The following is a 12,065-nucleotide window of genomic DNA, read 5'->3' as shown; positions in this document are numbered from 1 at the left end:
ACTTCTTTTTTCTCTCTCTTTCCTGTCCTTTCCTCCTCTTCTCCAATTAAGGACATTTGTCTATTGCCCACAATATGCTTATACAATTTATGTGTCCACACCTCCCTATCCCTTTATTGTCTGTAGGACAGTGTTGTCCAATGGAAATACAGTTTGGAGGTGTAGTTCAAGTGGTAGAGCACCTGCCTAGCAAGTGCAAGGCCCTGAGTTCAAACCCCAGTACCACCAGAAAAAGGAAAAAAGAAAAAGAAAGAAATAAAAAATACAACTAGAGTCACTTATATTTTTTAAATTGGCTCAATTAAAATAAAAAGAAAAGAAACACTGCTATGTGTTTTACACTTAAGGTGCACATCAATCTGGATGCTAGATTTTCAAACTTCAAAAAAATGACAGAAAAAAATTTATCCTGTTTTAAATTTTAGTTTAAAATTGATTAAAATAAAAAATTCAGTTCCTCATAACTGAATTGAACAGTGCAGATATAGGGTTTTATAATGTGGGGCTTGAGGGGATACTAGGCTCATTTTAACGTGTTTGATTGCCCTGTTTACTGAGGAACTTGTTTCGAATCTTAGGGAGAAAGAGTGTGAAGAATAAAACAATTTAAGTTTACCTGAATAAAGATATAAATTTTAGGATGAGAAAGAGAGTAGAGCTCCAAATAAATAAGAGTAATAAGGAAGGGGACAAAAGGTTTTGGTGCCCACCCCTATCCAAAGATATTTGAATACAAAGAAAGTCTATAGAAGTCAAGCATACAAGAGGACAAAGATGTAAAATATTCCAGAATCTTAAGAGGAAAAAAGGGATGAATCCCAAAGTACATTTGTCAATCAAGCCTAGCCAACCTGCTCTGAAGCACCACATCTGGCAGGAAGCAGGTAGGGCTGGTGCAGGGGGTTTCTCCTCTTGGAGGGCCTGAGAGAGAGAGAAAGATTAACCATGTCATCACTGATCAGATATGGCTCTCAAGTGCCAGGGAACATTGGTCCCTATTTAAGCTGTGATAGTCCACAAGACTGCTTAATTTCAGGACAGCTAGGCATGGACCCTTCAAGTGGAAAGCTTGTGCCAAGAGGGGTAGAAGAAGAAGCAAAACAAGCTCTTGCAGACATGGATGAAATCTGAAAGTTGCAGGCTGTGACTTCACTAATGATCATTTTCCTGTCACAGCTGCTTGTCAGGTTGCTGCCATGCTGAGACTGAAGCAGTAGCTGTCCAAGGACCTTGCACAACAGCATCCCTGTAAGTCGATGCAGTGTTGTTTACTGTAAATTTTCATCATGTCTTTAAATTAGCATCTTTAGAAAGTATGTGACACTCATTACATAGCTACTCAAATAAATAAATATAAAGGAAGACATGAATTATTGCAGAAAAGATGAGGTATTGCTCTTCAGAAATAATAAAGACCACACCTAATTCAACTAACTCTTTCTTTCCCTTTTTTTTTTTTTTGGCAGGACTGGAGTTTAAACACAGGGTTTATGTACTTGCTGGGTAGGTGCTCTACCGATTGAGCCATGTTTCCAGCCCTTTTGGCTCTGGTTATTTTGGAGATAGGGTCTTGCTTTTTGACCATGCCAGCCTGGACCTCAATCCTCCTATTTTAAGCTTCCTGCTATAGCTGGGATGCTAAGCCCATGCCACATCCAGCATTTTTCCATTGAGATGGGATCTCAAAGTTTTTGCCAGGCTGGCTTCAAACCTCTATCTTCCTGGTCTCAGCCTCCCAAGTGGTTAGGACTATAAGCGTGAGCCACCAATGCCTGATTTCAACTAAATCTTAACAATGTAACGATGTAAAATATTTAATTATGTTAGATGTGATGAGTAAAGTTAGAATATTCAAACTTAAATGGAATAGGTAAGGGAGAAGAAAATGGACCACAAATTTATGTAAGATTATTTTTCTAATGGAAATAAGATAAGCTTGTGGATTTAAAAAAATACTAAAATAAAAGTACAATTTTCTTCTCAAAAGAGAAAGAGGATTATTGTTTCCATAAAGTGCTAAGAATGTATTCCTATAGCTCTTTCCCTCTAAAGAGTTAGGATGTCGGAATAATACTAATTGAATGATTATGCAATTGCATAACAACTTTGGCTAAAAATATTTTCCAGATGTTTCCATATTGAAGGGCAGGGACAGTCAAAAGAGCTTAATCTTCTTACATCTACCCTCTTCCCACACATTGTCATTTCAAACATAGCTATTGTGTGTATAATCTATGATGTGTACAATCACATATCATGTGTATTATGATGTGTATAATCTATAATCTATGTATTGGTCTTACATAGACTACACTCAATTTAAGGCAATATAAATTTTTTAATCATCTGATAATACTTAGTCTTCAATTAATTATGTAAACAAGGAGGGGGAAATAAAGTCAACTGTAGTGAGTAGACAGACTGGCCCTGTGCTCAGGCTTGAGCCCAGATACTGCCTGAGTGGCTTCGGACAGCTGTGGGAACAGCAGGGAAACATTCCCTGTACTACCTTCCCCGTGCCCAGCAGATAGACCTGTTGGGGCTGCTGCAGCCACTGCTTCCAGAGCAAGCGACTTCCTCTGTCCCTCTGCTGTCTCTAATGCTTTTTGGTAGTACTGGGGTTTAAACTCCGGTCTTTGAGCTTGCTAGACTAGAGTTCAAACACTTGAGCCAACCTATCTGGTTATTTAGAGATGGGATCTTGCTTTTTGTCCATACTGACCTGGACTGCGATCCTCCTGTTTTATGCTTCCTGCCTTCACTGGGATGTCAGGCTTGTACCACCATGTCTAGATTTTTTCCATTGAAATGGTGTCTCACAAACGTTTTTTGGCTTGGCTGGCCTGGAGCTACAATCGTCAGTATCTTACCCTCCCATGTAGCTTGGGATGACAGGCACATGCCACTGTGCCCAGCTACTGATTGAATTGAGTCTCGAAAACTATTCTCCCTGGGCTGGCCTTGTACTGCAATCCTTCTGATCCCAGCCTCCCAAGTAGCTAGGATTACAAGTGTGAGCCAATGGCATCTGGCCAACTTACTTTCTTTTTTTAAACTGAGAAACTCTTAAAGATTAACAACAGCAAATTCTAACTCAGTTACTTGCTTCCTAAGGTATAGAAGAATATGTTCTGAAACATTTTTTTTTTTTTGGTAGAAAAGTTTCCTGAGCATAAGTTCCTAGCCCCTCCAGAGATGAATTTTAAAGATTTCATTTTGTTGGCTCAGTATCAGAGGAAATCCTGATAAAAATAGTACAATGCACAATTGCAAGTCAGCAGACATTTATTAAGTACCTGTGATGTGCTAGACCCTGGTGAAATGATAGCAAACACTATGGCTTAATAAGCGCTTAGATGGTCATTGTTATTACTCCCATTTTACACAGTAAACTGAGGCACAGAGAAGTTAAAGAACTCAGACATGTCACAGAACTAGGTAGGACACAGTTTTCCCCTTTCACCTAGAAGTGAGATAACTTTCCAAAGGTCACACAGCAAGTAAGAGGTTGAGCCAGGCAATCTAGCCCAGAGCTCCACACTCAAGCTTTAAATAGGTTCCAAACTGAATCCTACCCTCTTCATCTACAGCTACATGACTTTGGGGAATTTACTTTTGCTCTCAGAGTCCTCCTTTCCTCATCTATAAGTGAAGATAACAACATCTACTTTCAGAATCTTGTAAGAACATGGAAATAATGCATGTAAAGTGATTAGCATGGTGCCTGGCAGGCATTATTATTACTAGGAACTTGTTCATCTAAATGCGAAATTGTTCTGTATGTACTAGTGTGGCCATCCCAGTTTGTTTTTTTCCGCTGGTGGTACCAGGGTTTGAACTCAAGGTCTCAGGCTTGCTAGGCAGGTGCTCTACTACTTGAGCCACTCCACCAGCCCCCTAGTTATTACATATTGAAATGTTCCCCTGAGAGTTGACTGAATTCCTTTCCCCAGCCCCTCAAGTGCCCATTTCATGCCATCCAGCCCTTTCTGTAAAAGCTTCCGGTGCCCTGTTCTGAGGGTTAGTACCTGTGTCCTACCAGTCATCATGTACTTTCACTATGAAACAGGCTCCTGCCTTCAGTGAGGGCATAGTCTGGGAGGGACACTGGGGATGACAGGAGAAAGTGCAAGTGGGTCAGAAAGGCTTTGGGGAAGGCAAGAGACTATCACTATCAAGATCCTCTTTGGGTGGGTGAGGGGGACATCACAGTTTATCACCGGAGTTTTTTTTCTCTTGCTTTTTTCACTCTTATTACCTCCACTTAGTTGAGGCCTTCATAACCCTTTGCCTAAATACTCACAAGAGCTTACAATTAAATGGTCTTCTGTGCAGCGATTATTTGAGAAGCCATTCTGTGATTCTCTTGCTTGGCAAGCTTTAGTAGGTTCCCGTGGCCCTATCTCCTCATTGAGGCATCCATCACCGACTCTCATGCAGCCCAGCCTTAGTTTCCAATCTTTTCCACTTACATCTGGGCAAGTGCTGGTACACCTCCAAATGAGATGTTCCTTGCATCAGACTCTTGCCCTGTTGTTTAGATACTGAGGATCCTACCTCAAGGGTTTTCCACACCCTCCTCAAATATACCTTCTTTGCTAACACTTTTTTCCACCTATGTCCCTTTCTTCTCCAGCCTCTTTTCCCAACCCAAGTTCATGTGTGGGGTAATGGGTTCTAATAACATTGCTAGCTTATTATGCCAGGTGCTGTGCTAACAGTTTTGCATGTGTTATCTTGTTTTGTCCTCACAAAGACTCTAAGGCATCATCATTATTATTTAAATGAGGTGGAGAAAGGGGAAATAACTTTCCAATGGGCACACATCAAATAAAAAGTGGAGCTGGGATTCGAACCCCAGGAGACTGCACTCTTAACCATTGCTTTATAGTGACTAAAAGCTCTCACTCAAAGAGAAAATATAGGGAAATTTTTCTTTTATTACTCAATATATGTTGCTAGGTTTTGTAATTCTTGTAATTATTTTATCTCTGTGTGGGCTGAAAATTCCTAGAGGGAAGGAATTCTTGGTCTCATAGACTGTGTCTTGGTTATCAGTGGTAAGCTGTGGGCAAAAGTAACATTATTGAGCCATCGCACCTTTTGAAGGCATCCTGATGGTGAACCAGCCATACCCAAGCCCACCTTTCACTACTATATTCCTTCTAAATAAATACGTTCCTTCGCCAAACCCCTGCACAGCATCAGGTAAACTGTTCTACACAGACTCCAAGAAAGTCCTGCTTAGTTTTCTTATTCAGATTGTGACTGAGAGTTGTCATTTCTTTTCTGTATAATAAAGTAGATGTGACAGGTGACTTGTCCCTTTTAGAGTTGAAACTAAAAAGGTACTGAGGTTATTTACAGACATCAGGTAGGTCTGTGGTGGGGCTTCCATGGGACTAACTAGAACTAACTCTCTTACCTTCCCAGTTTACAATCCTGTACAACCCCATGGCCTTTGTGCCAACAAAGATAGACAACGCTGTCGCTGATCAGAAATTCTAGAACACTCTTCTCCTACATTTTTACCTTGGCACAAAATAAAATTATGACATCATTATAGGAACCCAGGACTTCTCCATTGTATTTTTAGAACGTGCTAGATTTTCCCAAGGGTAAGTTAGTCAGTTACTGTGTTAAAGAAAAATCACTGTGGAGAAGCACACAACTTCTTCCATTTTACCTATGTGACAACTGAGTTTGTTCTAGAATCTAGGGAACAAAGTGATAGATGCCAGCTTTAGATGGGGACCAATAATTTTGTATCTAGACTCAAGTCCTTGATAAGAAGACAAAAATTTAGGAATTTCTAGAACTTCTTCTTTTCTATGGGGTTAGACTTGTCAGATGCTAAGAGTGTGTGTGACTCTAGTGGGTAAGAGGCTCATGAAAAACAATATCTGCCAAATACCTTGTAATAATACAATTTGCTATCCAGGGGTGTCCCCTGTTTTGTAACCTCCATTTCTGCCAGGGTTTGGCCAGGGACTACAGGTGTGAGAGGTTGGAAATGCTGGTTAGGTGGAGGTGGTGGCGGCGTTGGGGTGGGAGGGGGGTTGGTTGACCAGAGAAGGATCAGGACTTTATTGAGCAGAGTACTCAGATGAAAGTTCGAATGCTTCCGTTCTCTTTGGTTCTAGTGAGCCAGGGCACAAGCCAGAATCCTTAACTACAAACAGCACTGCGAGCCCCACTTTCCAGCACCCAACCGAGTCCAAGCCCCACCGGCACCAGTCGGTGACCACTTGCCGTCGCCCCTTTAAAAACCTGCTCCGCGGGACTAACGTTCGAACCAGCCCTGTAGCTCCTCCTCGGCCTCCGATTGGCCAAGCGCGGCGCACTGAGGCATTCTGGCCCGCCCCGAACGGTTGGCGGCGCTCTGTGATTGGCGGTCGGGGAGCCTATTTAAGGCGCGGGGGCGGCCGACACCTCTCAGTTGAGCGACGGACCTGAAACTAGACGGTTGTCTGCTGTGGGGAGGCTGAGTGGGGCGGCGCGCATCGCCGAGTCGGTTCTCTTCGGAGCCCTCAGAGGGTGCGCCCCCCGGGGCGGTCTTGTTTACGCCTGACGCTCCCTTTTCAGCTTCCTAACGTGAACCGAGTGGCTCCCTCTAGTCACCTGAGCGCTAGCCCTAAAAGAGAGGCGGCACGATGGAGTTCAAGCTGGAGGCTCACCGCATCGTCAGCATCTCGCTGGGCAAGATCTACAACTCGCGTGTCCAGCGCGGCGGCATCAAACTGCACAAGAATCTCCTGGTCTCGCTGGTGCTGCGCAGCGCCCGCCAGGTCTACCTGAGTGACCCGTGCCCTGGTCTCTACCTGGCCGGCCCCGCGGGGACTCCGGCGGTGCCGCCACCGCAGCCCGGGGAGCCGGCGTCCGGGCCACCTGCCGGCTGGGGAGAGCCGCCTCCGCCGGCCTCCCGCGCCGCCTGGCCGGAGAGCGAGGCGCAGCCGGAGCGCCCCGAGGTCCCCAACGCGCCGCGGGCGGGGAGCGCAGCAGATCCCGCGGCCACCGAGGCCGGAGCGGGGAACGTGGCGGAAGCTGCCGGGGACCGCGTGGACGGACCGCGCGTGGCGGCGGCTGGGGAAGTCTCGGACGTGTCCCCCCGCGCCGACTGTCGCTGCGAGTCCCCCGCGCCACCAGTCGTGTGTCCCAGGAAGCGTGGCGCGGCGGGGGCGGGCGGCGGCCATGCGGGCTGCCCGGCGCCCGGCTCAACCCCGCTCAAGAAGCCGCGCCGGAACTCGGAGGAGCAGAGCGGCGGGGGCGAGGAGGACGGTGAGGAGGAGATGGAGACGGGGAACGTGGCTAACCTCATCAGCATCTTCGGTTCCAGTTTCTCGGGACTCTTACGGAAAAGCCCCGGGGGCGGCCGGGAGGAGGAGGAGGCCGCGGAGAGCGGCCCGGAAGCCGCTGAGCCCGGGCAGATCTGCTGCGATAAGCCGGTGCTGAGAGACATTAACCCCTGGAGCACAGCCATCGTGGCCTTCTGAGCCCGGCGCCCCATGCGGGTGGAGGTGCAGCAGCGAGCGTCCCCGAAGGGAGGGCCGGGCCTCTTTCCGGCTGCGAGGACGCCCGAGACCGCAGGCGCCGAGCGCGCGGGGCGCTGGTGGCCGCCGGGCAGCCCCTGACCCCGGTTTGGCCCTGCTGCCCGCTATCCTCGGTTCAGCTGGGAACCGGGAGTCCGAGGCTGAGTGCGAGAGGACGGTCGTTCTCCTTTGTGTATGTATATGTCTGCGTCTGTAAGTTTGTCTTGTTGAATTGAGACTTATTTTGTCCTTCTGGAATGCATCACCCCTTCCCCGGGGCTTAAGACTTTGGGGACAGACAGGGACTTTCCTCTGCCCGGAGCACGGAGAAGGAAGCGGTGAAAGGCTCGGGGTCGGGAGTTCCCCGCTCGATGGTGGGGGAGGGAGGGACTTCACGCGCCCCTCTCTGGAAGCGAAGCCGCCCGGGGGCCAGGCGTTTCCTCCCAGGATTTCCGCGGGCCGGAGTGGACGTGGGTTCCTTGTCTTCCTCCCACCATCCTCTCGCACAGAAGAAACATACCCCGCGGGTACTCTGGAAAAGGAGTGTCAAGGAACCTTCACTTCCCCCCAGGGGAATAAAGCTTGATGAACTTAACCGGAGAGGTCAAGCTTGCAAATAAGGAGTTTCTAGAGAAAAGATGTATTTTTAAAAGCTCTAGCTCAGAACTACCACACAGTGCTTTTAAAAAGTGTTTAATGAAACAAAGTTTACAGACAGAAGCCCTAAATGGAAAGATCTTATGGTTTTGTAGATACGGTGACTCCAGTCTTTGTTGTATAAAGGTTGGGGAAGCTGATAAGGTTTTTGTACAGTATTTTCTCCTTCGTTGTATTGACTTTTGTATAAAAATGTAACTTACGTGTCTAACACGTATTAAATATTTTGAAGCAACTTCACTGCCTCCTTGTCTATATAAATCACTTGTCTGGGTTTCCAGCAAAGAGGGAAGAGGGAAGCTAAGGCCTAGGCTAGCGAATTGAAGGTGTGGTTCTTAGTATCAGACTAAGGGTATTATTTGCTGACTTCACAAAGTATCAAGAGACGCACGTTTACAGGTTTCACCCCCATAGCATAGGACTGCTATTAGACACACTAGTATGAGAGACTGCCAGTTTCTTGAAAACTGTTCCTGCAACTGCCTTTTTTATAGTCAGTCAACTGAGGTAAATTTGATTTTCTACAGCCCAGCCTGACGGTGTCTGTTTAACATTAGATAATCGAGTCACCAACTTGTGAAGCCCTTCTTACACACAAAAATGTTTTTCACTAAAACTTTCTTGTAGTCTCCTGTTAAGCTTTTAGCTTTGAAGTGAAGTGGGAAAGAAAAAAGTTTAGATCATAGCTACTTTAGAAGTCTATTAGAATCAGAGGGAGAAGCTTATGAGACTGCTTGTCCAAGTGCTCAGGACCACCTCTGCATTCCATTACATGTCCAAGTTGAATTTTTCTTTTTTCTTTTACTACTACAGCTGTGGAAAATAAGTGCATTAGTGAAAGTGAAATTCTGTGTGTCAAACCAGATAAGGAAGGAGGCTAGGTAAATTATGCAGCAAAACTTCCTGATTTGCTTTTGTCACCTAAGTGATGACATCAGTGTTTTGGTCCTGATAAAGCACTTAGGTGATGACAGACAAGTCATTTTACTAAAATTACTGCTTTTAAGGGAGCTTTTTGTCTAAAGCAAAATGTTCAATAGTTGAAAGGTTTTCAATAATCTCTTATTTCAGTAGCAAACCAAGTGGGGAGTGGTGTTTTAAAACGTGGTTGCCAGTTCTTTAAAAGATGGTTCCAGTTTATGAGTACATAGAGTGTTTAAGAGGCAGGAGAAACTGAGGAAAGGGACAAAGCTTTAAGTAAAGGTTACAGCTTTAAACAAAAACAGCTTATGAATGATGCCGTAGCCTTAGCTAAAGTTAACAATTGTATGAACTGTCATTGCTTTGATATTTTTTCAACTCTATTAGTGGTTCCTTAAGCCTAGGGAACTTTTTACGTTATACTCCATCACCATAATAACAGAGAGAGTAAAACATTCTCTAATCAGTCTTGTTAAATTGTCTTGTTTTTCTTTCAGGCATTAGCTATTTAAGTTGTGTTATAACCACCAAAGATCCATTGAAGGCTGACTGCCTAACTGAAAGTGTTCAGGAACTTAATTCTGCAATCATTTCCTGTTGCTAGAGAGCAATTATTATGCTTGAACAGCTATCTCAGTGCATTTTTTTTTAATATTTGAAAGGGATAACATTTGGTGTGTTAAAGACAGTGTATATTTTGGATGAGGCTAAAGATCCTGTTGAGTCTTTGGTTTCATATGATGAACCATGGGACCATGTGTCTGCTTAATTTAGAGAATGTAAATTGGCATATTTGATAGGAATATAAAGCTGTGTAGGAAACTTTAAAAATCCTTATCTTTTTTTGTTGCAGAAGCCATGTAGTGTAATGGTTTAAATGTGGGCTCTGGAGCCAGACTGCCTGGATTATTGTATCAACTGCTATTTAGTTCTGAGACCTTATTATTTCTTCTCTCTGTGCCTCAGGTTTTTCAAATATGAAAGTGGGATAATTGTACTTGTTTCATAGGGTTGTGAAAATTAATGAGTTAATAGTCTTAGAAAGGGACCTCATAACTGCCAGGTATGGTGGTGAATACCTGTAATTCTAGCACTAGGCTACAAAAAGCCAAAACCAAAACAAGTACTTTGTACATAGTATTGTTAACTTGATTGTTAATGTAGAAATTAATTCTGTATATAAATCAGATATTCTGTAGTAAAAGAATTGTGCATATTTGTAGGAAAGGAGGGGAAGAGTGAATCTTTATCCTATCTGTGAGTGTGGGTTCTTTTACTTTTTCTCTGGATGCTTGGCAGTCATGAAGCTTTGTTCTAACTAGCATAGTTTTGTTGCTATGTGTCTCACACCAACTCTCTGACTTCCCTGGATTGTATCAAACAGCTCTATTTTCAGAAAGGAGTAAACAGGAGTGAAAGCTCAAGGAACAAAGTTCTTGTTGACATACAAATGCTTCCTATGATGAGTAAAGAAAAAAATAGTCATGAGTTATTTTTAGCCCAAATTGCTGGGCATAGAATGATGCTTAAGCCATGGTTTAATTGATAAGTCCTGGACAAGAGGCCTCTTGATGCCCAGACAGGGTCACCACACAACTAAATCAGATGTGGTGTGACTAGAAAAGTCATACTTTGGGTATCTAAAAACCATTTTTGACCATTTTGAGAGAGACATGTTCTCTTGATCAAATTAGCCATAGTTGTGGTCTGGATTTCTTTTTCTTTTCTTTTTTTTTTTTCCAGTGCTGGAGATTGAAGTCAGGGCCTCAAACATGCTGAACAAATGCTCTACCACTGAGCTATATACCCTAGCCCTCAACCCCATTAGGTTTTTGGGATTTTTTTTTAACTGCTATGTGAAGGCTAATTGTTTAAAGCTCTTTTTGACAAGTGCACCAAGATCACATTAATAGTAAATTAATTGTAAAGATTTTAGTACAGTGCTTCTCAGTCGTACTGCTTAAACCCGTCTTTCAGAAACCACCAATTCTATTTGGGGAAAAAAAACTAACGATGGAAAGCTTGAACTGCCCCTCCAAAGTGACTTTCTGAGATACCTACTAACCTCCTATTCCTCGTATTCATCACTGATTCCATCTGGAAAGAAGTAGAAGGGAATGGGCCATTTCACAACTTTGGTGGAATGCTTCCCAGAATAAAGATGTAGTTAATATTGGGAACAAAGTCAATAATGACTAAACTCCATTTTTCTATCATTGGGTTAATCTGAATCTCTTCAATTTATTAGGCATGACCGTCTCACTTAGAGTCAGTACGATGGAGTCTAAAGGCTAATACCAACTGTGACAGGGAGTTTGATGGACATTTATTTCCTTACACTTTTTTTTGTTGTTATTGTTAAAGGAGAAGTTAGTTCAGTTCACTGAATAACCAAAGGATTTCTGATCTTTTGCCCTAAATATTTTATTCCTGTCCTGTTTGTGAATTTTTTATTTGCCTCAGCTCCCTTTTATCCCAGCAGTTCCTGAAAGAAGATGGGAATGAAAAGAAACACTGAGCCAACCTTCCCGTGACTATGAAAGGAGCCGTTACTATGAGGTGCAGTGCTCCAGTGGGGAGTGAGGTCGGCTTCCCAGGATTCCTGGCACTCTTTCCAGTAATGAGCAGTTTGTCTCTCAGCCTTTGAACCATTGTTCACATTCAAAATTCTACCCAGTGGAAGGCCTTGGAAGAACATAGTAGAAGCAGAGCTGATGTTAGAATCACTTGGATCCCCTCAGAGTTTTCAGTTAAGAGTACCATAGAGAATGAATATGGTATAGCAGAAAGTTTACAATACACATGTCTAGTTAAATGCCTCCTTCCTCATCTAGTTTTTCCTGTGTGTTCCTCCGCCAATCCCCTCCCCCAGTGGGAATAAAAGTTTTAAAAATAAAATCCCTCTCTAGCAATTGCTCTCCCAAAGGAATATAGGCCAGAGTATCTTTGCTGGACTTT

At 43.9% G+C, this 12,065-nt stretch overlaps 1 protein-coding gene across 1 annotated transcript; it reads left to right on the top strand.

The window, feature by feature from the left end:
* The first annotated feature begins 6,427 nt into the window (after positions 1-6,427).
* On the top strand, positions 6,428-12,065 carry Ier5 (immediate early response 5). Its single transcript, XM_020157665.2, has one exon. It carries the CDS (start codon positions 6,654-6,656, stop codon positions 7,491-7,493), a length of 840 nt encoding a protein of 279 aa, XP_020013254.2. The 5' UTR covers positions 6,428-6,653; the 3' UTR covers positions 7,494-12,065.

The sequence above is a fragment of the Castor canadensis genome, chromosome 11 (genome assembly GCF_047511655.1).
Source record: "Castor canadensis chromosome 11, mCasCan1.hap1v2, whole genome shotgun sequence".
NCBI lineage: Eukaryota > Metazoa > Chordata > Mammalia > Rodentia > Castoridae > Castor > Castor canadensis.
This window is presented reverse-complemented; position numbering and strand designations above follow the sequence as displayed.

Bases quoted from the DNA above. Each gene is read 5' to 3' on its own strand.
- Ier5 (XM_020157665.2), top strand. From the start codon at position 6,654: ATGGAGTTCAAGCTGGAGGCTCACCGCATCGTCAGCATCTCGCTGGGC.